We start from the raw sequence: 27,245 nt of genomic DNA, 5'->3' as shown, positions 1-27,245 counted from the left end.
AAGAGGCCTGCTTTTCAAGATTATTCCAGATATCATCAGTGTAGTATTTCAAGAGGCCTGCTTTTCAAGATTATTCCAGATATCATCAGTGTAGTATTTCAAGAGGCCTGCTTTTCAAGATTATTCCAGATATCATCAGTGTAGTATTTCAAGAGGCTTTGCTTTCATTGAGCCCCCCTTTGAAGATGTGACAGGGTTATATCGAAGGTCTGTCCTGACAAGCAAAACATTTTTTTTGTAAGTTTTTTTATTTTTTTTGTTGTTGTCTTTGTTGTTTTTTTTTCTCTGCCTTCTAAGGGCTCCTCAGCTGTCCAGCTGCCCACCCCTCCCATCCCCCACTAGACAGGAATTTTTGGAATATTGTTTAAAGTAAGAATCTGTGAGAGAGTGCGTGGGGGTGGAGAATTCTCAGAGCAGCCTGCTTCACTAGTGTGTGTGTGTGTGTGTGTGTGTGTGTGTGTGTGTGTGTGTGTGTGTGTGTCTACAGTGTCGTGTAACAGAGAAGACCACCATTGCAGAGCAGAGCAATGGTTGTCTAAAAGAGTCACCACTGGAGCAGCTAAGGCCCAGGGCAGCAGTGAAAGTGTAGCCTGTAGAACCTGACTCATGACTAGGACATAATAATAATAATAATAATAATAATAATAATAATAATAATAATAATAATATATTTTTATATCATACCTTTCATAGTGGACCACCATCACAAAGCACTTTACAGAGTTGTAAACATGTGTCTGTATGTTTCTGGCACATGGGCACAGCTTTTAATAGCAAGAGGCCTATATGTTTTGACAACCCAGATAAACACGATGCTGTGAGACTGGGGCTCTGTTTACTACAGATCTCCCCGGCTGGGATGGCCATTAGGGACTGGGATCCAGTTTCACAAGCAGCTTTCTCAATCTACAGGGGGGACAGGTTCACAGGGGCCAGTCATGGGACAGGGAGGCACAGTGGACACATGTAGTGTATCATCCTGCCCCAGGGTCTCAGTATGCACAACGCATGCGTCCCTCCATTCAACTGAAACTAAAATAAATATGAGGCCAGTTTACAAAGCAACCTCTGAACTTTCCAAAGCAATAACCAAACAGAATTCATTACAAGATTGGGGTTGGATTGGTCAACCTGTACCCTGCCAGAATAAGCCACTGATGGATTTATTTGAGCATTTTACCTTGGATACAGCACCCAGTGCTGTAAAATGCTCTAACAAACCCTCCGTTGAGGCTTATCCCAATGGGGTACAGATTGATTAAATCAACCCCTCTCTAAACAACAACTGAAGAAATGGCTCTTCTGAGAGTAGCCCCAGTATAAACTGTCTCTTCTTAAGGTTATCATGGTAAATGTCCATGGCAATGCTGTTTTCCCATGGTTATACTATTTCCCATCGTTTACCAGTTTGCTTTTTGTTTTGTTTTTTTAATATGCTTTACCATTGCTCAATTGGCTTTACAGTGCTTAAGCGTGCTTTCACTATGCTTTATTACACTTTGCTATGCTTTTACTATGGTGAACTTCTATAAGGGTTACTGCACAATTTTAAACTGCAGAGATCCTTCAGAGAGTCCAGTGCAGGGCAGTCCAGTCAGTGTTATTCACAGGACAGCAAGATCTAGGGAGGGACCCAGGTTGTTGAAGAGCATTCTATTATAACTATAAAGATTACTGTAGCAACTGCAAGGTTCTTCCATTTAAAGGCTATGTTTTACTGCTTTGTATTTTTAATAAGTTACTGTAGTAAAATATTTGGAGTGAAATTATATCTTACACGTCGCCTGACTTGTCACGAGCTATCCCCTCTAATCCTTGTGATGTTGACTGTCTGGTGTTGACTGTCAGGGAGATGCAGATATTTGATCGCGCTCTCTCGGTTTCTTAAAGCTGTTTCCAGCTCATTGTTCTGGAAACTGCTTCCATATGCTTAACATCAAGTGACATCTGCTCCTTGGGCAGGGATGGGAAGAGGACTTGGGAATAAGAAGCAGCAATTACTGGGCCTGCTCCCAGTGATTTGTTATCGTGATTCCTGGGGTGTGACTGGGGTTGTGCGGCCACAGTGGAAACACCATTATCATAGGCGGGGGAGGGGAGGGGAGGGGAAGCCTTTCATGTCAGGGCTCCTGAGACACCCCTGCTAACAGGGACACATGCCAGGAGAGGTGTGTCTGTGTGTGTGTGAACTCGGGCTGGGCTAACGAGGTACAGTTACAGATCTGAGCTGGTCCATACATCAGTATGTCATCAACTTCAGGTTCCACTTCCCAGCTGAACAAGAGACTGTTGTGGTCTCCACAGCTAGCGTATTTTGTACAGATATTTTAGATGATCCTAAAATCCTTTTGCTGTTTTCAAATACAGATGCTGTATCTATATTTTTCATGGTTTACAAAGATAATGTTTAAACGGAACGTGTCACAGGTCAGTGAATAAGGTTTGTTAATACTACTAATAATAATAATAAGAAGAAGAAGAAGAAGAAGAAGAAGAAGAAGAAGAAGAAGAAGATCAGAGTGTATACAGGTGCAAAAAATGGGCTGGCTGAACTATTTAAACATGTGATTGTAGAATTGTTCAATGTATGCAAGACATGTTTAATATCAAAAGTACAGTCAACACTTGAATCTCTTCTTTGAGAATGAAATGGCTTCTGTTTCTGTTAACTGGGCACTTCTGTCACTTTGTGTTTCCTATTATTGTCCCTATAAGAGCCTACAGTTCTGCCAAGACACACAAAACTGGCAAAGCAGATCAGTATTATTGCACTTAATGACCTGTAATGGTCAGACATGATCATGGTTCTAATACAAATACAAATAAAATAATAATATCTGTCCTGCACAATTCTAGAATGGGTTGGGTTTACCTGAACTATTCTAGAATGCTGTTTCCTGTGCATGAGAAGATTATTTTTATTTTTGATGAATCGTGCATTTTTATTGGCTAAGAGGGTACTGCTTATGCTGCACCAATTCTAAGAAATTGAATGACTCAATATGAGACTATGCATTTTGATTAAATAATCAAAACAGTGTGGTTTGTGGTTGGGTAACATCGCTCACCTGAAAATGAGTCCCTTTGTGTAAATCCCAAAACAGCCTCTGATCTCTGTCTGTAAATCACAAAAACAATTGTGATGGAGACGGTGTTTTGTATGGGGTTGTGGTGGGTGTTGTTCATGTGTTGCAATTCTTTACAAACACTGAATACAACAGGAGCAATATCTGTGTTTGTATGAACAATGTCTGCACCCTGCTCTGTAATTCACTTGTATGTACCTCCCAGAACATTCAAACTATGTTGATCGAATAGCCAACTTGCCTTTTGAGGGCGTTTAGACGCTTTTCTTTGTTATTCAATAATAGAATATAATTTCTTTATTTTTATATAGCGCCTTTCATAGTGGCCCACCATCACTAAGCACTTTCCAGAGGTAGGCTGTGCACTGTGCATTATATGCAGAGTCACTTACAATAGGACACTGATGTAACATTTGATCCACAGGACGGAGCACGAGGAGGTTAAGTGACTTGCTCAGGGTCACACAGTGAGTCAGTCAGTGGCAGAGTTGGGATTTGAACCTGGGACCTTCTGGCTACAAGCCCTGGACTTTAACCACTGGACCACACTGCCTCCTTAGCCCAATTATCACAGACAGGCTCAACATTTTGCCTTTAAGAATAAAAAAAAAAAATGCAATTTTATTGCTGGAGAAAACAGCACAGAGAATCTGCATGGAAATGTTTACTGAATTAAAGGACGTGACCATGTGATAATTGGGAAGCTAGTTTTGCAATATCACTGACGTGAATAAAAAGAGTTCGGAAAGAACCCTGGGCTCTATACAGTAAGTACTGGCTAATGAGCCTTATTCTGTATTATCCAATATTCAATGCATAACAGATATTGACTTTGTGCAACCCTAGCTCTATCCTCCTGAGTCTTGCATTGTTTACATACTTAAGCAAAGCAGTGTGTTAGAAATACACCCACAGAACCCGACTAACCCACAGAGCACATTATGGGTAGTATAGAGTTTCTCTTTATTTCACTCTCAGCTTTTACTGTCAACGTGGCCTAACCACGAATTACCAAACCGTGGAATATCGAGGGAGCTCTGTATACTGCGGAGTAATACAGCCAGTATAAACTGAAGTAGGGTCTACGTGTGTTAAAGTTTAATAAAACAATTGCTGTCATGAAACCCTTTAAGAGGGCTATGGCACCTCACAGATGGAAAATATATCCAAAGTCTAGTGATGTGAATCTTACAAAAAAAAAATGAATAGGGCTCCAGTATGATGTATTGCGCCTATGCCAAAAGGAAACGAAAAAGAAGCAGGTGTATACTGTTTTTGTAATTTCCTGCGATTACTACAGGATTCAGAGCAGTGTCATGTACACAGATACCGCTATATTTATAAGGTAAGTTATTAGGGTAGAGTGAATTTAGCAAGGCCAGGTGTTTTAATTAACTGGAATAACATTTTTATTTTGTCGTTACTCTGCCTCCGCGACCACTCATCGTTTGAATTTGCTGAAGAGTATTGGAAACTAGTGGTCTAAGACGGTTCATATCTATTTATAAACACAATATACAAAACACATAGATGGATGTGACTTAATCTATTTGCGTGTGACTGAAAGGGACACAAATAAATGCGGTCGATTCAGAACGTACAGCCACAGTACCACAAAGGTAGTTCGTGCGTCACTGTATGATAATTTATTTATTCACCCACCTCCAGTGTGAACGACAGAGTTCCTGCGTCGCAGAAATGCGGTGCGTTTCCCTTTAAGAGAATCTGCACTGTATCTGTTAAATAGATCAGAAACGGTGGAGCCGCCCCCGAGTGTGCGCGTTTATCCAGATCGGTGCACGCAAACAGTAGCGGCCGGGGAAGCTCGTATAGCACAGGCGATAGACATTTTAAAAGCAGTATCATGATTAACACTGTGTGACGGTATTGACAGAGCCATGCAATGACACAACAGCAAGGTAAGACGCGGTGCTTTCCTCATGCCCGGTTTCCAGTCATGGCATTGAACAGGCTGTGCGTCCTGTCAGGCAGTCGGGGTATTCATTGTGTGTGCAGTGGTCGGTAGCGTTAAGGGGACAGACAGTTTGTACAAGTCTAATTGACATCGCGAGGGGCAGAGGTTGCAGGGCTGCTGTAAATTTAGTGCCTGAGTGTGTTTTTTTTGCTTTACCGTCTCCGTTTACTCGCCAGACCACTGGTGCTGAACTAGGCACTAAGCAACAATCAAAGCGTGTATATCTTTACGGTTGTAAAATGTATTTTATTAGAAGAAGATCGTTAGAGAGGGTTTATAAGTAATCCATTTAGTAGAAAGAGAATAGACCTCCACCACAAGACTTCAAAGAAGTCGTCAAATTAAAGGTGTTTTTTTTTCTGTTTAAATCAAAAAGCGTAGATGAGTTCCAGGTGTCGTGGTTATCCCACGACCTTGGCTTGTTTTATATCAGAAAGGGTATTAAAAATCTGAGAGTGAGACAGACGTATTATTATTATTATTATTATTATTACTAGGGCAGGTCTGTCATATTCTCGAGATGAAAGATACACGCTTAAACCACCGAATCCCTATTCGGATTCTTATGAATGAAATACCGTACAATAGTAAATACAACTAGGTGGCTTATTATTATTATTATTGTTGTTGTTGTTGTTGTTGTTATTGGAGGAATGGTGCTGTGACGCCTTTTTTTTCAATTAGTGTTTGTGTAGACCATTTCATTAGAGACGGCAAATGTGGTATGCATATAGACTTATATATTTCTATATATTTTTTACCTCGGGTGGAGGTAATGTTTCAGTTACTGTAGCGTGTTATAGTCGCGTGCGTAGGCATTGAACTACCATGATACAGTATTTATTAGTTTCATATACCTCACAAAATTACCACAAACAAACACTGTACTAAGTAAAAACAACCAAGTGTGAAACAAAAGACACCCAGATAACAGCGAAAGCTGTCGTGCATGTGTGACACATCAATCATGCTGTGCATTGTATATTTACATAAACTATTTCACAGCAACACAAAGATCCCGTGTTATCTCTATTGTATTGAGCAGACCCGTGTTTAATATTCAGTTGTGCCGGAGAGCACTTGGGGATTAAGGGTTGGGGATTAATCCCAGGAGGGTTCTAAAAAAAATCCAGTGAATTTCTGTGTGACTGAATAGGAAGAACCACAGTTAACCCTGTTGAATAGAGCAGCAGTGGACACTGAGTGTAGCAGACCCTGTTCTGGATTGCTGCGTTTCCCTAATATGTATCCTCCCAAGCAACCTGCCCAAGCATTCCTGACCAACTTGGGGGGGGACATTATAATGAAACTATGAAAGAGGCATGCTGTGTGGGAAGTGTGGTGCTCCTGCCCTTCTGTCTGTATGGATGTATTTTGACATGCTGTGGCTGTAAGTCGTGATCTCATTTTCCATGATGGTGGGATTTCTCTCTAATGTTGTGTTTCCAGCCGTAGCAAGGGATGTCTGTGTGTGCGTGCGTGTCCCCGAGAGGCAGCGCTCGGTGTCTGAGAGTGAAACTGCCTCCTGGAATCTATTGATAGAACAGGAAGTATTTCCAAGCCATTTAGTTTCCTCTTCTGATGCCCGTGTTGCCTGCCTCCTTTTCCCACACGCTGTAAAGGTCACTCCCCTGCACTGGGAGCTCACAGTCCAGAGGTACTGCCAGCTCTGCTTGGCTTCAGTAATCTGGCCTGACAGTGTGGCTGAGAGGTGTGTTAAAACTGCACTCACACGATTGTAAATCTAGCTTCAGTACACAGTATTCAAATGGTTTCATGCTGCCTCTAGAGACTGGAATAAACAGATGTTACACACTGTTGTTTAAAAACAGCTCAAGGTGCACCAGTTCTGTGGGGTGTATTGAATGAATTAAACAGTGGGCTATATAAATACCTGTCTGCATATCTGTCTGTAAACATGCTAAATGCCAGAGGTGGTCCTGTTTAGTCATTTAAAGGACCTGGTATTTACATCCTTTTTGTTTCCCTTGATGTTTGTTTAGGAACACATGCACAGTTTTTAAACCAAGGCTTTAAACCCTCTGTCACCCTCAGCTTGGGGTGCATAGCCCCCGTGCCCGTACACTCTCTATTGAGAGTATAAGAATCTGGGGATGAAAGGAGCTGCTTATCTGTCTTTTCAAGTATATAAACTCCTCTGTCTACAGCTGTGGCATGATGTTTTGCATCACCTAGAATTATAGGATTAAAAAAAATAACTATATGAACATAATTTAGATTTATTTTTTTTATTTAACGTCATGTAATCAAAGAAACTACAAAATTATATTGCAAAAGTCTACCGGAAGCCATAATAGTAGTACCGTATTTCATGTTAGATTTCGAAATGTCACATTTTTTAAGTTGCTTAAGTGTATGGAACACTACAAAGTGGTTTGTAATTCAGTATATCAGCGTAACATTATTCAGCAGGTTTCATTCAACTTTGTGAAGTTAAAATTCGTTCATTCGATTGGGTGATGCAAAACTTTTGGCCATAGCTATAGATGATCTCTTACCCAGTTGTGAGAAAACTTAGCAAGGACATTCTTTAGAACAGAATAAAGGTCATTACTAAAACCTGCGTGGGTTTGGGACAGTGAAATGACTGTTGTAGCAATTGCTGCAATTTTCTATTATTTGTGTTTAAAAAAAAAAAACTTCCTCTTTTTTAATCTGAGCATCAGCATTCTTGTGAAATTCTTTTTTTCTTTTGCTGAATGAATGGAAATAAATATTTTATCAAACATCTGCTTTTAACTAATAGGGAAACATAAATGACAACACTTAGCATTCAAACAGGGGCAGACTGACGTGCATAGGGATTAACATGCATGAATTATTATGGGGTTGATTATCTAACTTTCAACACAGAATACGTGATGTGTCTTGAAGACGAGCGTTAGAAATAGGGGCTGAGGGTTTTAAGAGAAGGGGGGTGATTTGATCCACCTATGTACTCTATCGGGATGAACCACAGCATATTTTTAGCTTGTATTGAAAATGTATAGAAAAGATCTAGTTCCACTTTCAGACACCACACGTACTGCACTCACCAAGGCCAAGGCTGTTTCCGCTATCAGTGGTTCTTTGTCACACTTGAAAATATTTGCTTGTTCATGATGAGCTGACGTTGATTAGAGGTTTAGTCCATGAGGTTTGCAAATCCATTTCCGTCACTATGTTTAGCCTCAGTCCTATTTTCACTTCCGTCTCATCATTGTGTAATTGAACTTTTTCATTTTCTTTGAAAAAGGAGGTCTGACATGTTTGTCCACACATTAGTGTCCCTAATGAGAAGCTATGAGAAGTGAATTGCGTTCAGTGTGTCTTCTGAAAGGCACAACATGGGGGACTCACAACACTATAACTTCACTTCATCCTGTCACAGGTAATAGGACTCCACCTGCGCCTTATAGGAACTGATATCTCTGTATATGGTGAGGTGGGGTCTTATTGCCTGTAACACAGGAAGGACGTCAATGCGGATAGGAAACGAACTACCTGTATCAAACATTTGATTTGGTGGCAGTACTACAGATGGGTTTCATTCAAGTCGAAATGAAAAGAAAGATGAGCAGAGAATGTGAGAATGTTGTTCTGCAAATACGAGCCAGGGCAATGTTTTCATTAAAGACGTGGCTAGACCTGACCTACAGCACCATCCTGTTAACCCATCCATTTATTTTGATTACTATGAAGAAAACCGTGTACAGCACATCCCTTTTTCTGCCTGTTCAGTTTTCAAGAAATAAACCTGAAACCGAAAAACTAAAAAGCAGACAATATTATCTTCATACCTACAAATTCATTTTTATTCAAGGTTCCTTGTACATAATTGTACTGATTTAAATAATAACTGCAGGTCTCGCACGGTTCAGCAAACCTGTTTTATTGTCAGGTTGTCTTGCTCTTTGATTTTGTCTCCTACCCCATTGCTGCACTCTTTGCTGTCAATAAACAGCCAGCTGCTTCCCCTCACGACTGACATGCTTCCACTCCAAAGACTCTGCTCAGCTCAGGGGAAATGACATGGCAAGAGAAACACGTAACACGCTTTCTGGAAGTGAGCATGCACATTGAGGGATCTCTTTACCCTCGAATGAAACCAGATACCAGTTTTTAAAATGCACGTCTGGTCTACATGACGAATGGAAGTGTGTGACAGGTATGCTTTTTACAATCGTTCGCCCTCACTGGAGATGCTTGCTATAGTGGAGGCTGTCTGTCTGTCTGTCTGTCTGTCCGTGTGGCTCGCTGTGTAACTGGCACTGACGGCTCTAAGTTTCTATCTATAGTCCTGGCAGGGTATGAAAGTCGCTGACTTGCACGTTCCATTAGCTACCAGCCCTCTAAGCAGAAAGGGAAAAATAATTCTATAACAATAAAACAATCTCCTACTTGCATACCCAACTTTGCAAACCTGAGTCGAATTGCAGCAAGCAAACCAAAGATCTTTACAGTGTGGTCTAATGTATGTGTGTGAGTGTTTTGTGGCCTGTGCTGTCTGGCAGTCGGCCACACAGTAAGGACTGGAATGACCTTTCTCTTCAGCAGTCCCACTCACTCAGCACCTTCCCTGGCAGACAGTCTCCTCTCCTATCTGGAGGGCTGGGTGTTGCTGCATGTTTGTGTATGCTTGTAAAAGTGTTTGAAGCAATGCGTCATCGCTTTGGTTTACCTTGCACAAAAGAAGTATACTTTATCTTAAAGAATTTAGGGATGTATAATATAAAGGGGTACAGACTGAGGGAGAGTTGGGGTCTCTGTTACAGTGACGTATAGGGGTACAGGTGGAGCTGTTTGAAAGTTGTTAGCTCAACCGCACTGAATATCTCAGGTTGATGAATCAGTGACTGCCCTAACCTTCGCTGGCAAGTTGACCTATTCTGATTTTAAAAAAATATATTTTTAGACATGACAAGAAAGCCGTTTGCATGGAAAATTCCACCAGCACACTGTGAAGATACACACACACACACACACACACACACACACACACACACACTCACAGTGACACACACTTACGTCACCATAAATTCAAGGAGTAAATTGATTATCTTGTAACTGAGCCAAATAACTTGCAACAGTTTAAAGTCGAGGAAAACAGACAGTTTTTCATTTTTCTTAAGTAAAGTACATTTTTCAGAAATGATCGTCCTTGAGTTATTGCTGTTCAGAGGCAGAAAGTCCTCTGCAGGTGTATACGCAGACACACACGCTGCAGATTCTTTGGTGTGTAGCGAGTCTCAGCACTTTTTGTCAAACACAGTCATCAAATCCCATTCCCTCTCCATTTCTTTCTGTTCTGGGTGAAATTGAATGCTTCACTGTAGACCCTTTATTCCAACGACCCTCGCACCTGCACTCTCAATAGTGGGAAAGAAAAATTGAACCAACCGCCGCTATGCAAATTCCATTTCTCTCCTTGAGTCCTTCATGATCTTTCCTATCAGATTTGTAATTCTTGTGGGGAGCTACATTTTCTTACCCTTTTACAATCTTTGTGTTTTCTGTGTGATGCTATATTGTTTCAATGGCTGGAAAAACTGGCTTTGAAAATATTTTTCTGCAGTGAGGTGGTGGAAGTATGTACGAGTTGCACAGGCTGCAGTGCGCAGTGCTTCACCTGCGGGCTCCAGGGCACAGCGCAACGCCAGTCTGCTTCCCCACCTCACTTCTCCTCAATCAGCCTTGAGGTGTCTTTTCAGAAGTAAGTTGGAATCGTTGCTAAGCACGGCAGATAATGGAGAACAGAATACACTTGCTAAGATATGAAACCTGAAAGCAGTGACACATTAGGGGAATGTTGATGTATATATTAGGGATGATGTAAAGGATAAATTTAAACATGCTGCAGTTTCTTTTCATTCTTCCAGTAATGCTGCTGACTGGCCCTGATCTCCCATTGCTTCAGAAAACCACTATCAGCAGCCCTCCCAGTGCCTCTGCTCAGTATTTAGCTCTTCCACTGAGTGCAAGACGAGGCTTAACAATGATTAACCCCCACAGTGGCTGGTTGAGTGGAGAGGGCAGCACATGCAAGCCACTCTTCAGTTTTCCATATATCTGGAGGCCTGCTAATCCAATTGTGCTCGCCTTCTCTAGCGAGGTGTTGGGCGGGCCGGTTCAGGGGGGTATGGACGCATCTCTTGCATGTTAACATGTACATGTGATGTATGTAGCTCATGGATCTGCACTGTTACCTGTGGCTCTAACCATGTATTTTACAGAACATCTATAAAGAGGTCAGTGACACGATGCTACTAAGTGGTAATAAATGGATTTGAAAGCCTTGGTTATCCTTGCTGTCAGTGTCTAAATTAATGGGACCTCCAAAGGGGGAAGCTCATAGCTGTCTAGATTAGAAATTACACAATAGTGAGGTTAAAAAGTTCATCAATGCAGCATTATATTAAGTGTCTAGCAAACCAGTTTAAAGAAATGCTGACTCCAGCATTCAGGGATTGTAACTTTCATGATATTGAATTATCTTTTCACTTCTCTCCTGATATTTATTGTAAAGTTATTAATTATCACCAGTCCCTAGTAGGAGTGTAACGATACCCTAATGTCACGATGCGATGCGTGTCACGATATGTATCATGTTGCATGCGATGGTCCTGGTGGGCTACTTGTGTGATACATAATAAGATCAAATGATCAATTAATTATTATGTTAAAAAAAGTGTATTGAGTGGGGGAAGAGTATTAATTCATTCCAACTATAAAATACACTTTTCAAGAACTACTTGGTGAACTACAGTGTTGTGCTTTTGGTCTTGTGTCACAAACCAGACCTCTATTACTGTATGTTATGATATATCCTATTACACCCCAAGTCACCAGGATATATCAGTGTGTCTCGGTCTCTTTTCCAATTGTGATGACAATTGCAAAGGACATTCTTTTATTCTTTAATAATATCTGGGTGTATATGGAAGCGCTGGTTCTTCTGTATGTCCATAGCTGTAGGTCATGATAATTAGAAATGAGGATTTATGGGGTTTAACTGTTAAATTCAAACCCTGATGTGTATATTGCTGTGCCCTCACCCCTGCCCCCTCCTTTCCGCAGCCCTCCCTCCCCGCGGTGGAATGGAGCAGAAATGAATGGGGCCGCCCCTCCCAGCCCCGAGCTGCCTGACTGGAAGGAGTTCTGTGAGCTGCACGCCCGCGCCTCCGCCGCGGACTTCGCAGACAAGTTCCGCCGCTTCGTGAGCGAGAACCCCAGCTACGACTGTCCGGGGGCCGGCGCCTCCTTCTCGCAGCACTTTACCACGCACTTCCTGGACTGCTTCACCAGCGAGCTGAGCCGGGCGCACGCCCCGGGCTCCCCGGGCCTCGCCAAGTACAGCATTGTGCCCTTCGTGGGCATCCAGAGCTGCCCTCTACCCTACGGCCGAGACCTGTACCTGCGCAGGAGAGAGGCGGGCGCCTCCAGTGAGTCTCTGGACAGCATGGACAGCGGCCAGGGCAACCCCACCAGGGGGCCTCAAGCCCCGACGGCCCGCCCACACAAAGTGTCTGCGTTCGGGCAGTCGCGCAGCTCCGAGGACGTGTCGGCCGGGGGCCTCCCCAAGGCCAAGTTCAAGAAGGGCTTCTCCCTGCGCAACATGAGCTTGTGCGTGGTGGATGGGGTGCGGGAGATCTGGCACCGACGTGCCTCCCCCGAGCCCGAGCAGGGCAGGAGAGCCAATGGGGAGAGCGGGGAGCGCTGGAGCCAGAGGCTGCGCATGTCCAAGGCCTCACAGAGCCCCCGGGCCGAGCTGCTGGAGATCCAGAGGGAGGGCACGCTGCGCTACATGGTGGCCGACGACACCAGCTGCGTAGGCAGCTCTCAGTGGCAGAAGTGCAGGCTGCTGCTGCGCAAGGCCGTGCGCGTGGAGGGGGAGCGCTTCCTGCTGGAGTTCTACGTGCCGCCCAAGGTAGGGTTTCTAAGTGATTGTAGCTAACAGAATAAGTGCATACATTTTTTTATTTCAATGGTTTATTCCTAGTCAAGATGTGTATACGACCAAATAACTCAAAAATGCAGACTAGAAAACGAATTGAATACATTAATACGTATGCACGATTGTATTTACTTTTCAGTATAAGTCCCTGAAACTCTATTTTTAGTTATCCTAGGGAAGTCATGACAACCCCCAAAAATAGATCCACCGACTTGTCCTCTTTGACGATGGAAAAAGGCGCACTTTCTTGCATTCTGGACAGGAAGCTGATGTCACACTGTCTGGCTGCAAGTCAAAACGAAAGAGAGGTTTTCCTTTAATCATCAGATGAACTGTTAGCCCTCTCTCCCTCCTGCCTCCTCTCTCCCTTCCTCCCTGCCTCCTCTCTCTCTCCCTCCCTCCCTCCCTGCCTCCTCTCTCCCTTCCTCCCTCCCTCCCTGCCTCCTCTCTCCCTTCCTCCCTCCCTCCCTCCCTCCCTCTCACACACACTCTTCATTCTGAGTACCCACTGTGCAGCTTCCTTCATGCTCCAGCTGGAATGGCAGCCTGCTGTAATTTCCTTGGTTCAAAGTGCTTCTCTGTGTACTGTGATCCGTTCAGGAGAGACCTCTCCCTCTGGCCAGGCCTGCGGGGCTTCAGCGAGCTCCGTTGTGGGCTTTCACAATCGATTCTTCACTAGCGCAGAACAAAAAAAGAAAAGAAAAGAGTTTGTGTTTGAGTGAAGGGTTGCTGTGTAAACTGTGTGAGCTGCTGTGCTGAACTGCGTGTGTGTGTTGTGCGTGTGGATAACTGCAAAGCATACGACATGGTTTATTTAGATTTCCAGAAAGCTTTTGACAAAGTCCTGCATAAAAGATTAATTCTCAAACTGAACGCAGTAGGGATTCAAGGAAATGCATGCACATGGATTAGGGAGTGGTTAACAGGTAGAAAACAGAAAGTACTGATTAGAGGAGAAACCTCGAAATGGAGTGAGGTAACCAGTGGTGTACCACAGGGATCAGTATTAGGTCCTCTGCTATTCCTAATCTACATTAGTGATTTAGACTGATATAGTAAGCAAACTCGTTAAATTTGCAGACGACACAAAAATAGGAGGAGTGGCAGACACTGTTGAAGCAGCAAAGGTCATTCAAAATGATCTAGACAGCATTCAAAATTGGGCAGACACATGGCAAATGAAATTTAATAGAGAAAAGTGTAAAGTATTGCATGCGGGCAATAAAAATGTGCATTATAAATATCATATGGGAGATAGTGAAATTGAAGAAGGGAACTATGAAAAAGACCTAGGAGTTTATGTTGACTCAGAAATGTCTTCATCTAGACAACGTGGGGAAGCTATAAAAAAGGCTAACAAGATGCTCGGATATATTGTGAGAAGTGTTGAATTTAAATCAAGGGAAGTAATGTTAAAACTCTACAATGCATTAGTAAGACCTCACCTAGAATATTGTGTTCAGTTCTGGTCACCTCGTTACAAAAAGGATATTGCTGCTCTAGAAAGAGTGCAAAGAAGAGCAACCAGAATTATCCCAGGTTTAAAAGGCATGTCGTATGCAGACAGGCTAAAAGAATTGAATCTATTCAGTCTTGAACAAAGAAGACTACGCGGCGATCTGATTCAAACATTCAAAATCCTAAAAGGTATAGACAATGTCAACCCGGGGGACTTCTTTGACTTGAAAAAAGAAAAAAGGACCAGGGGTCATAAATGGAGATTAGATAAAGGGGCATTCAGAACAGAAAATAGGAGGCATTTTTTTACACAGAGAATTGTGAGGGTCTGGAACCAACTCCCCAGTAATGTTGTTGAAGCTGACACCCTGGGATCCTTCAAGAAGCTGGGATTCTGGGATCAATAAGCTACTAACAACCAAACGAGCAAGATGGGCTGAATGGCCTCCTCTCGTTTGTAAACTTTCTTATGTTCTTATGTTCTTATGTTGTGACCACAGTCGACGAAGCCCAAGGTGAGCGTGCCTCTGTCCGCCATCGTGGAGGTGAGGACCACCATGCCCCTGGAGATGCCAGATAAGGACAACACCTTCGTACTCAAGGTGAGACTCCACCACCCCATTGCAGTTTTCCATATAGAGCTAATGTGGGCTGCCTAGTTTCAAGTAGTGTTACAGAAGATAGCTGGGGGAAAACATCAAAGTATTGCTGTTTATCGCACAACCCTGTGGGTTCGCTGAGCTGCTGGCCACACACACAGCCACTGAGAACGAAACCTGAGCCCGGCGCATGATGTCAAACTGTAGAGATTTGTATTACACACTAGAAGCAACTTCTCAGATTCTGGTGAAACTTGCTGAAGATTGTAAGGCGATGTAATGTGTCATGTTCTCGGAATAAGGGGCGGTACGGTGGCGTAGTGGTTAGCGCTGCTGCCTCACAACGCCAGGATCCTAGGTTCGAATCCGGCCTAGGGTACTGTCTGTGTGGAGTTTGCATGTTCTCCCCGTGTTCGCGTGGGTTTTCTCCGGGTACTCCGGTTTCCTCCCACAGTCCAAAGACATGCTGTCCAGGTTGATTGGTCACTCTAAATTGCCCTGTGTGCGAGTGAGTGTGTGTGTGGTGCCCTGCGATGGACTGGCGTCCCGTCCAGGGTGTAGTCTCGCCTTGTGCCCTGTGTATGCCGGGTTAGGCTCTGGCTCACCACAACCCTGTAAAGGAGTAAGCTGTTAATGATAATGGATGGATGTTCTCAGAATAAACATATAATATATATATATATATATATATATATAATATATATATATATATATATATATATATATATATATATATAGGCTGTTTGTTTGTCTCTTTGACACTATGTATGTCACTCTTACTTTTTTCATTTATGCTAACCTGTTCATTTGCTAAGAACCTGCATTCGCACAAGGTGTATGTAGAATATTGTCAGGGTATAGGGAGGCTGTCTGTGTGACTGTCTGACACTTGCGTTATTACATAAATCTGGAGACCTGCTTATACAGGTGATGAAGCTTGAAAATAACATTCTTTAGTTTTGCAGAGCATCAGAATCTGGTGGTAAGTGGAGGCAGCCTGTATGTTTGTCTTTATCTGTTCATGTGTCACTAGGTTTTTACAAGTCTCTAGAACAGCTGTGATTCAATGCACATGGAGAGCCCCTTTATTGTGCTGTGTAAAGTGTCATGCTGCAAAAAAAGCACACCAGTGAATACACGTCATGAATAACTGGGGTGGAGAAGTGTGTGACTGCTCAGAAAGCATTAGCAGAAACGCATTCCAACAAAACAAGGAGCTGCTGTGAAATAAAAAACAGAAAACAAAAGCAGTCCTATTGAGAAATGAGCGCGAAGGCAAATCAGATCATCTTAACAGCTTAAACCGGTGAGAAATCACTCAGAATAAAGTGCTCCTGTCTGTAAATAAGCTGCGTTTTTAATGACATTTTGAGACAACGTTATGTCAATTGATAGTTGACAATACAACCTTCATAGAAAAAAATAATGTGAGGCTCGTCTCCGTCTGTTTCCTGTCGCGTTGTACTTGAAGCTTGTCTCCAGGGCAGCCAGGCGTTCCCACGGATGTGTGTGTGTGGGGGGGAGAACATGACAGATGTTTAAGCTGGAATAAAGAAATAAAGCAGATTTATGCTTTTGAAAACCATGCAAGTGTAAATCTACTACTATTTGATCATAGTAAACAGGATAACGTTTGAAGTTTTACTGAGCTTTTGCCACCAAATAAGGCCACGGTGACTGTTTTAAGAAGTTCAGTCTCCTAGCAGTGTAGTCCTTTTTAGGAAAATTCTACAACTCTGTAGAGCTGTGTGTTGCAGGTGGAGAATGGGGCGGAGTACATCCTGGAGACTATCGACTCTCTGCAGAAACACTCCTGGGTGGCCGACATACAGGACTGCATAGACCCGGGGTAGGTGTAGAGCACTGATTACACACACCACAGGACTGCATAGACCCGGGGTAGGTGTAGAGCACTGATTACACACACCACAGGACTGCATAGACCCGGGGTAGGTGTAGAGCACTGATTACACACACCACAGGACTGCATAGACCCGGGGTAGGTGTAGAGCACTGATTACACACACACCACAGGACTGCATAGACCCGGGGTAGGTGTAGAGCACTGATTACACACACCACAGGACTGCATAGACCCAGGGTAGGTGTAGAGCACTGATTACACACACCACGGGACTGCATAGACCCGGGGTAGGTGTAGAGCACTGATTACACACACCACAGGACTGCATAGACCCAGGGTAGGTGTAGAGCACTGATTACACACACCACAGGACTGCATAGACCCGGGGTAGGTGTAGAGCACTGATTACACACACCACAGGACTGCATAGACCCGGGGTAGGTGTAGAGCACTGATTACACACACCACAGGACTGCATAGACCCAGGGTAGGTGTAGAGCACTGATTACACACACCACAGGACTGCATAGACCCGGGGTAGGTGTAGAGCACTGATTACACACACCACAGGACTGCATAGACCCGGGGTAGGTGTAGAGCACTGATTACACACACCACAGGACTGCATAGAGGAATCAATTGCACACACAAATACAGTGAAAACAGATTGCTGCCTGCAATCTGTACCATACTAAAAAATGCCTTATCCAATCTTTGTTTTTATGTTTTTTTACATGATTTTTTCATCCAGAATTTGTATTAACCCTTTCAATAAAACAGACACAGCCAACTGCAACTGCTTCACACAGCTGGGACTGGCTGGTGCGTCTACTGAACTAACTCGCAGTGCACCTTGTGTTAACACAAGTGCGATTGTCTGCATTGTTTCAACTACAGACACGGACCCAGGCCCATTGTGACAGGTCACTGATCATCAATAATGTGCTGTTGAACTGGAGAACCTCGAGAGTCGCTTTACCTAAACAAACAGACAATGCAAAGCTCGTAGTGACTGTATAAAGAAGGATTGTATAGTGCTGTTTGTCCGCGGGAGTGCTTGAGCGTCTGTCTGTTCTTGTTGACAGGGACAGCGGAGATGATATTGAACTGGCCTCCTGTCCTCACGGCCCTGACCTGCCCTCCCGAGACTTCCCCATCGTCTCATCCTACAGCTGTGAGCTGCTCGACGAGGGTGAGCGACACGCTGACACACTCACACATGCTGAGAAACACACATGCTAACATACACACTCCCACATGCGACACATGCTAACACTCCCTCTCTCACACACACACACACACACACACACAGGCACTAACACTCCCTCTCACACACACACACACACACACACACACACACACACACACAGGCACTAACACTCCCTCTCACACACACACACACACACAGGCACTAACACTCCCTCTCACACACACACACACAGGCACTAACACTCTCTCACGCACACACATGCTAACACAACACTCTCACTCTTCTTACCCCAGTTTCACACAGGGTCTCGATTCTCTCTCCTACCCCAGTTTCACACAGGGTCCCTATTCTCTCTCTCTCTCTCTCTCTCTCCTCAGGGGTACACAGAGTTCTAGAGAGGCCTTGCCCCACGACCACCCACGAGCCCCACAGCGCCCCCTCTGTCCGATGCAGGGAGGTCCCAGCCACGGAGCATCCAGCCCACATCCCCCTGGAGAGGTTTTTGCAGACCCTGGAGACCCCCAGCCCGGGCCAGACCCCCGGCCAGCCCCCCAGCCAGCCCCCCGCAGGTACAGAGGGCACTCCGCTGTGTGGACCCAGCATCAATCAGCAGTATAACACCTGGGCAGACCTTGTGCTGGAATGACCAGTAGGTCTGTGGGGCTGAATGTGAACAAACTGTGTTTCCCTAGAAAGAATATAAAAGAGTAACCCTGATGTGTTGAGTGCAGCGCTCAGGCTGTGGCGAGGCTCTCCTATCCGTGGTGCTCTCTGTTTTAAAGTCACTGTCCTGCCTGTTTGCAGGGGTGCCAGGTGAAGGCGGGGAGCCAGAGGGGGAGGTGTGCCTGACGGATTACCCATGGTTCCATGGGACGCTGTCTCGGGTGCAGGCAGCCCAGCTGGTGCTTGCGGGGGGACCTCGCAGTCACGGGCTCTTCGTGATCAGGCAGAGCGAGACGCGCCCGGGGGAGTACGTCCTCACCTTCAACTTCCAGGGCAAAGCCAAGGTAGTGCCGGGCTGGGTCATAGGTTTGAAAACACTGTATGCAGAGAGAAGGCCATACAGTGGAGCAACATCCAGAAAGAGGCGGACTCTACAGCTGTGGCCACAAGTTTTGCATCATCCAGAATTTTAAGATTGAAAAATATGATTTTTTATGTAACGTCATGTAATCAAAGTAACTACAAAATGATATCGCAGAAGCCAGAATAGTAGCACAGTATTTCGTGTTAGATTTCAAAATGTCATGTGGAAAACTACAAAGCAGTATGAAGCTCAACATGTTAACATAACATTATTCAGCAGGTTTTATTTGACTTTATGAAGCAAAATGTGTTCATTCTACAGGGTGATGCAAAGCCTTTGGCCAGAGCTGTATATTGTTCCGTAGAGTGGTTCTCATTTAGAATCTTGAATACATCTACAGAACCAAATGTCAAATTACGATGCTTTTTTTAGCACAGGTTATTAGAGGATTAGAAATCAGTGATATTAGGAGATACCTGTCTGTCTGTCTTTACATACAAGCACTTTCATTTTTACCACAATCTATTTACAGCATTACGATCTGGTTTAGAGGGAGTGTAGCTGTTTGCTTCTGTAGAAACAGTTGACCATTTTCACTGAAATTAAGGGGTTGAAATAAAGCAAAGGAAAACTGCAGAATCGCTGTACAAATTGACCACGGTAAACTTACATCCGGGACTCTGCACATGAATTCCTGTCTTGTGTGTTTGCTCTATTTCTGTGTTGCTGCTGCTGTCCCTGTGAATGATTAAGAAGAGCTTGCAATGCATCAATAATAACTGCGGAATCATTGCTCCTCTGCCTGCAGCACCTGCGTCTCTCAGTGAACGAGAGTGGACAGTGCCACGTGCACCACCTGTGGTTCCAGACCGTCTCGGACATGCTGCGCCACTTCCACACCCACCCCATCCCCCTGGAGTCTGGCGGCTCGGCTGACATTACCCTGCGCAGCTACGTGCAGGCACAGCGCCCCCTGCCAGGTACACACGCACACTGCAGGCCACCAGTGGGATACTATACTGTATAAGAGCAGATTTTTAAAGCGTTCGCTCCCAAGAGAAAAAAACACCAGTTTATTTTACAAAACTAAAACAACTAGGCTCTTAAAGGGGTTCTCTATATCAGCAATGTTTTCCTGATACTGAGTTTCTTACATGTTTAATATCCTGTTGTGTGATCTTCATCGTTCTCTGCTGCATTGCTTCCAGCAGAAAGTGTGAGTTTTCAAGGATGATTTTAAGGGAAGTGAGGTTTACATGCATGTGCTGTGCACGGTAGCCCATAGGGGAGGCATTATGGACTGAAGCAGTAGAGTAACTGCTTTTCTTTCCTACCTGAAGTTGCCATAGAACTATGACGCAGGCGCTGTAGTTTCTAGTAACTGAATGCACTCCCGAATGTGAAGCATTTCGTTTTTCATGCCAGAGGCCTAGCCTCCCTTCTCTTCCTCTCTCTCATTCTCTCCATCATTATCAATGTGTAGGTCAAATGTCTTTGTAGTGCTGATATAGATTTATTAAGTATGTAAAGGTATGGATGAGCCTCGCCTTTGTTTTGGGAGTTCACATTTTTTGCCTTTCAAGCCAAAGTACCTTCTGTAATATTGTTTTTGTTTTAAGTTGAATCCATAGGTAAGCGTGTTGGAGTTAAATTGACCAATAAATGCTGTATTGAATCTGGGAATGAATGTCTCTGAAACCATAAAGCATTCCTCTGGGAGCGCTGATGAATTGGAAACAGCTCTGCAGCTCTGAGAGCCAGACTGCGGGCAGGGAGCAGGGAAATGAAACTCTCCCTGCCGCGTGAGGACAGGCCGCTCATTATTTATTGGTTTGGTTTACTTCTCATCAGCTAACCTCCTGCAGAGACTGAGCTGGAATCTTAACCACAGCCTCCCTCCCTGCTCTCGCCAGCAGTGTGGCAGAGTTACTGCACTGTGCCTGCACTCAGCCGTCAACTGAGAGGAAACAAACTATAAAGAAGACGGGGATCCCGAGTGGCTCCCCGTGTGGCGAGTGGTACAGTCAGGGGAGCGCGGATTTGTGTCCTGACCGTGCAGAGTCACTGGTCTTCACTGGGGACTCCAGAAGGAGCGGCACATTGGCTCTGGTGCACCCACGGGTTAGGGAAGCAAAACCGGCAAGGACGGTTTCTCCTCTCCCTAGTGAGCTTGGGCGGACACCTGCAAGGCTGGCCTTTTATAAAAGAAGCTTACTGTTTCCTCCTGTTTCCCTCCTACACCCTTAAGCTCCATGTGTAGCGGTTGAGTCCCACCTAATCTGGGCCAAACAGAACTCACATTCAGTGCACTCTGAGAGTGTCAGTGTAGGACTGCACTGAGTAGGTGGAGGGTCAGACACATCAAGCCTAACTCTCTCTGTCTCTCTCCAGACCCCGGCGCCCCTCCACTCCTCACACCTCCCAGCCAGCCCGGCTGCCGAAACGAAGCCCACAAATCGCAGCACTACTTCTCCGGAGCCTTCCAGCCTATCGCTTCCCCGTCTGAGGGCCCGGTGTCCTCCTCCTCCTCCTCTCCCTCCTCCATGCCTCCGTTCCCCCGAGGGGAGGGCCCCGGGCTGCCCAGCCGCAGTAACAGCTCCGAGCGCCTGCTGGAGCCCCCTAGTGTCGGCTCGGAGGACTACCACGAGAGTGACGGCTCCCGGAGAGCACGGGCGGTGGAGAACCAGTACTCCTTCTACTGAGGGCTGCAGTGCCAACCGGGGCCTGGGACAGGAAGAGGAGGGAACCCCACCCCCAGAAGTGATGGCAAGGGCTCTGCTGAATTCGATTAGTTTTGTTTAGTTTTTTACAAGATGTACATGTAAATCTAGAGCCCCTGTGTTTATGACACCACTTTTCGTTCGCTATGTAGATGGGTTCTAATTCACTAATTCTGAAGTACCCCTGGAATTTGTTTTATTTCCAGATTATTTCTTTCATGCGCTACCCACGCAGAAGTGACTAGGGGATAAAGTGGGACTTACCCAAAACATTGGCTTACTGAACCTTTTAAAAAATGTAACCAAGAAAAAAACATGACAGTACAGTGTTAATATACGCATACATGTCCTTTGGTAAACAAAGGGTTACTGCTTTCCAAGCTACAGTGCCATTCACCTCTCCTTTACCTCGAATTTGCACTGTATTGAATCAGTCATCCTGCAGTGCACGCAACTTCAGGGACTTGTTTGACAGTCCAGTTTGTTTACCCGCCCCAATGCTTTTCCACAATGTCAGTCAGTGAGCCATACAGTGAAGGAGGTTCTAAGTGGTACTTTTAGAATGTGTGAAGAAAGCAAAAAGGAAATAAAGGCATACAAGTGTTTTGTTTACAGGAAACAGCTGCAGAATTGATTTTAGATGTGTAAAAACTATTTATAAAACCGTCTAAGGCACTACACATTGAGCATCACGCCGTGACTCTGACACCAGGGAAAACTCCACAGCGATCAGAGGCGAGGTGATCATGGTACTGGAGCAGAGGAAAGGTTGGGGAATGTCTTTGACAATGCTAGCAGGTACACCTTCATTTGAACGACTACTACTGAGAAGCGATCTGCACTGCAGCAGCTGCATGGCATGCGAAGGACACTGCTTCAGAGACGTATGTTGTGTACTTCAATGCAGTCAATATTGCAGCATATGTCCCTGCAGATTATATACCCCGGATTCTTAACCTCAGCGCTGTCGTATACTGATTGCACCAGATCACTAACACATTGAAGTGAATGCAGTGCGATGCAGCTGGATAGAGAATAGGAATTCTAGGGTCCTATTCACAAAGCTTGAAACTGATTTATTTAGCCCTTTCATGCATGGCAACCTCCTATGGGGACGGATACAAAAACTCTTCTAGTCTTTATATGGAAGATGCACATGCATGATACCCTCATGTGGATGCCAATTTCCCCCCATATAAAGCAATGGGAAAAAAAAACATTTCAATAAAGCCTTCAAAACTTTTTTCAGCTGTTTTCAATATTTAATGCATGAAAGGGTTAAAAAATGTTTTTTAAACTGCTTCAGTGGTTTAAGTATTTCACCAATGATATTGAATCTGTCAAATCAGACTTGAACTCTTTCAACACTGCAGACCTGCATAGAGATCTGTGAATGATAACTCCTCTTCAAATAGCAGAACTGTAAACTAATCGAATATACCGATATGCCCATTTTCTTATTTCTTTTTGAGCCTGAGATGCTGGAAGTGTTTATGTAGGACTCCTAACGTAATCTTTCTGTAAAATTCCGTATCCCAAGAGTCAATCTGAATGATGGCACTGCTTTCAAACAGTACAAAAACTAAACCTCGAACTGCGTGCAATTATTTATTTGTGTAGCGCTGCTTACAATGCCAAAAAACGTCGGTTGTGTTTCACAGAGTTGTTTGCTTTGGTCTACGGTACTTTTTAAAAGCTGCAGTAAGGACAGCACTGGCGTCATTGGAATGTGACCTTCGTGTTGGTGCTGAGAGAGAGCAGTCACTCGAGAGGTCTGCTTTGTGAAGAGGCCCATTGAGCCAGGTCACTGTAATAGTCATTAATGACAATGTTACAGTTCATCTAGATGTTGATGCTGCGCTCGTTTCCCCTCTGTTGTCTGTGTTGCTCTCGTTTGTTTGTTGTTCTGGTTTCTGTGTTCTGTGGTAAGGCTGTGGAAGAGTTGGGAAGCATTGGCAGCAGAGGGTTAGCAATGAATGAACACGTGTACGATGATTTACGGCTCTCAGTGTTTACTATTTATTATTATTAAAATAAAGACTTCAGGTGTGTGTTATTTGTTGAAGTGCTCAGTAAGCATCACTGAAAGCGGGTCGGGTTTAATGATCCAAACAGACAGATGTACATGAAACCCTCTGATACACACCGTGGATCTGAACAAAGAGAATGTGGGCTCCATTACATTTGAAAGATTCCTACGAAATCTCCTGTGCAACCATTATCTATCTGTGCCGTTTCCCCCAGGGGTGAGTCATTAACAACAAAATACAGAGAGGCTCACGAGTATAAAGGCTGGTGGTGAGATCATTAGATCAAAAAAGTAACTGCATTCCCAGTTCGGTCTGTCCCAGCAGCAGAGGATTGGGGGGGTGGGGGAGGTTGTGAAGGTCAAAGTTTTGAACTTGTCTGTTTTGTTTGTTTTTAAAAAACTGAACTGAATAATTTGTCCAGCTAACCGTCAGTGCACTTTTGTATAAAGTGATGTATTTCTTTATATTTCTGTGAATAAACACAGTGACAAATCTGTTTAAAAAACACCAGTCTGTGGTTTTACTGTAAAAAAAAACAAAAAAAAAAAAAACTTGAACAAAGCAAAACATGAAGTAAACCAAACAAACCATTTTGAAAGCTTGTACACGATTTAGACTTGACACATCTACACAAACAATGAGGAAAACAAGGCGGCGTGGTTCTGCAGTGGGGCGTTGTGGTACAGTTAGCTCTAACATGTGCAGAATGAATGAGTTTCGAAAGGGCATGTCTACCCAGTCAGGGTCGGGGTCGATTCCTGTTTCTCCATTCCTGTTCCAGTTCCAATTCCTTTTTAAAATGAGCTTCTCACGGCGGCAACAAATGACTCAAATGACCATCGATTCAAATGAAATCACAACAAATATTATGTCTCTAAAACATCAATTCCAATTCCTTTGAAGAAATTGGAACTGGGAATTGATTTTAAAAAGGAACTGCAGCATCATTCTTATGATTCAATGTTACAGATTTCAGAGGATCAAACTATATCGAGCACCAGTGTAATGCAAGTTGAGGTGGCAGCTGTGAGCAGATCTATATAAATATCTACAGGAGATGTAGAAGGGGAGTGAATCCTGGGCTTCACAAGAAAAGTCTAAATTGCATTGTGTAAATATATTCACTATTGAGGCTTATTACGTCATCATAAATTAAAGTGATTTGACTGATTTCAACACTTCACACGATATACTGTGTGTGTATATATATATATATATATATAAAATCTGCATAAGTGTACAGCTTTTTGAAGCCTCGCTGACCATCAACATGGGTGTTTATTACCTATGTTACACATCAAGTGTAATTCAGTTAACTTAACATTCTAGATGTATTGTCAGTTATTTCAGAGTGTTCTTTTTAATAATAAAACCCCAACACATTGTTGCACTGTGTACTATATGTCACATTTTCTACCGATGGGTCACCTTTATTCATTAAATACACATTGAACATTCCTCTTTGCATTTACATTATGATACAGTAAAAACACTGGCTTTTTCAAATGAGACCGAGGCACCTCTCACACAATCAGGCCTGATTCACGACACACAACGTGGGGTCCTTCCAACACCCGTCCCCTTGAGAAAGAAAAAACATTAGTCTAACAATATACAATATCTGAGAGCCAGGGTCCTTGCAATCTCTATTTACAATACAGTGACACAATGTATTTCTACTGTACAGTACAGCTACAATGGTAGGGTTAAAGAACCAAACCAATGTGGCACTAGTGTAGTAATGATATTAATCATTAATCGATTAAAATCCCATGTCTATCTATGTATCTATCTGTGACTGCAATCCCCAGCGTTATAACTGCAGAAGGAAACAGCAGGCTCTACCTAACAGAATACATTCTTTATGCACAGATGAGTAACAGGACTGTGAACAGAGACTAGGAGATGCATTGGCCTACTGGATTCTCACAGAGAAGACCCTAAGAGTGCCTTATAGTCTTTAATAAGAAAGCTACAGTTACAGTAACTGCCTCAATAGTTTATGCCACTGTACACATTATTTTTTCCCCTGTAAATTGCTGACTCTCTAATAAGCATAATCGCTTTCATTGATTCAAACATTAACAAACTCTCCATTTAGTAAAATTGAGGATACATTGGTGATCTAGACAGAGCACCGAATCATATTAACACTTAAATGTGATGATTCTAAAAACTGATTAGGGATTCCATTTAGATAAAACAGAGGATGGGCTGAATACCGTACCCCTTTATACCAGATCAATACAATAGGATCATTTTTGTACCTAGGTTATAAAACCAACAGTTCTGGGAGTGTGTTAGTCTATATACCAGACAGAGTCCTGTCTACTAACTGAACAATTTATAACCCGTTTTTTGCATCAAAAACCTGAGCAGCATTACCAAGTGTGTCCACTAGATGGAGCAATTGTGCCCCTTATTACAGTAATCAACTGTACTATCTTATTTTGCATGCAGGGAAAGGTGTTTTGTTAAAGCTGCAGTACCACCACAAAAGCCCCTTGTCTTCAAAACCATTTTCACTGCTCCACTTGTCACTGTGTAGCTGAAGTTGTTATACATTCTCAAAGGCACGTTTCATCAAACTCACAGAGCACTGCATTGCTTAAAAATGAAAACATCTGAAACTAAAACTTGAACTTAACAATAAAGGGGGTAGTGAAAAGGTACTGAAGCTATAGAGGGATGAACACATTTCAGAACAGTGACAGAGTGTTCACTGGGAATGGGTTCCAGAGCAGGAAATATAATTAACAAGGCCTTCTGAAGAAGTGTTCATCACAGTCAAGTAAACCAAACAAACCATTTTGAAAGCTTGTACACGATTTAGACTTGACACATCTACACAAACAATGAGGAAAACAAGGCGGCGTGGTTCTGCAGTGGGGCGTTGTGGTACAGTTAGCTCTAACATGTGCAGAATGAATGAGTTTCGAAAGGGCATGTCTACCCAGTCAGGGTCGGGGTCGATTCCTGTTTCTCCATTCCTGTTCCAGTTCCAATTCCTTTTTAAAATGAGCTTCTCACGGCGGCAACAAATGACTTAAATGACCATCGATTCAAATGAAATCACAACAAATATTATGTCTCTAAAACATCAATTCCAATTCCTTTGAAGAAATTGGAACTGGGAATTGATTTTAAAAAGGAACTGCAGCATCATTCTTATGATTCAATGTTACAGATTTCAGAGGATCAAACTATATCGAGCACCAGTGTAATGCAAGTTGAGGTGGCAGCTGTGAGCAGATCTATATAAATATCTACAGGAGATGTAGAAGGGGAGTGAATCCTGGGCTTCACAAGAAAAGTCTAAATT

At 43.6% G+C, this 27,245-nt stretch overlaps 1 protein-coding gene across 1 annotated transcript; it reads left to right on the top strand.

The window, feature by feature from the left end:
* Window positions 1–4,837: 4,837 nt before the first annotated feature.
* Window positions 4,838–24,430, top strand: LOC117429074 (SH2B adapter protein 2-like). Its single transcript, XM_058998289.1, has 9 exons — window positions 4,838–5,005; window positions 12,139–12,988; window positions 14,974–15,075; window positions 16,830–16,921; window positions 18,022–18,128; window positions 18,524–18,715; window positions 18,951–19,153; window positions 19,982–20,153; window positions 21,565–24,430. The coding sequence occupies exons 2-9, from the start codon at window positions 12,170–12,172 to the stop codon at window positions 21,873–21,875; spliced, it is 1,998 nt and encodes a 665-aa protein (XP_058854272.1). The 5' UTR covers window positions 4,838–5,005; window positions 12,139–12,169; the 3' UTR covers window positions 21,876–24,430.
* The last annotated feature ends 2,815 nt before the right edge of the window (window positions 24,431–27,245 follow it).

This window comes from Acipenser ruthenus, chromosome 24 (genome assembly GCF_902713425.1).
Source record: "Acipenser ruthenus chromosome 24, fAciRut3.2 maternal haplotype, whole genome shotgun sequence".
Classification (NCBI taxonomy): domain Eukaryota; kingdom Metazoa; phylum Chordata; class Actinopteri; order Acipenseriformes; family Acipenseridae; genus Acipenser; species Acipenser ruthenus.
Note: the sequence above shows the minus strand (reverse complement) of the source record. Positions and strands in the feature narration are given on the sequence as shown.

What these genes read in the sequence shown, in the direction of transcription:
- LOC117429074 (XM_058998289.1), top strand. Translation starts at nt 12,170, where the DNA reads ATGAATGGGGCCGCCCCTCCCAGCCCCGAGCTGCCTGACTGGAAGGAG. An exon ending in CTGTGAGCTGCTCGACGAGG is followed by an intron (nt 18,129 to 18,523) that starts GTGAGCGACACG and finishes CTCTCTCCTCAG; the next exon opens with GGGTACACAGAGTTCTAGAG. An exon ending in GGCACAGCGCCCCCTGCCAG is followed by an intron (nt 20,154 to 21,564) that starts GTACACACGCAC and finishes GTCTCTCTCCAG; the next exon opens with ACCCCGGCGCCCCTCCACTC.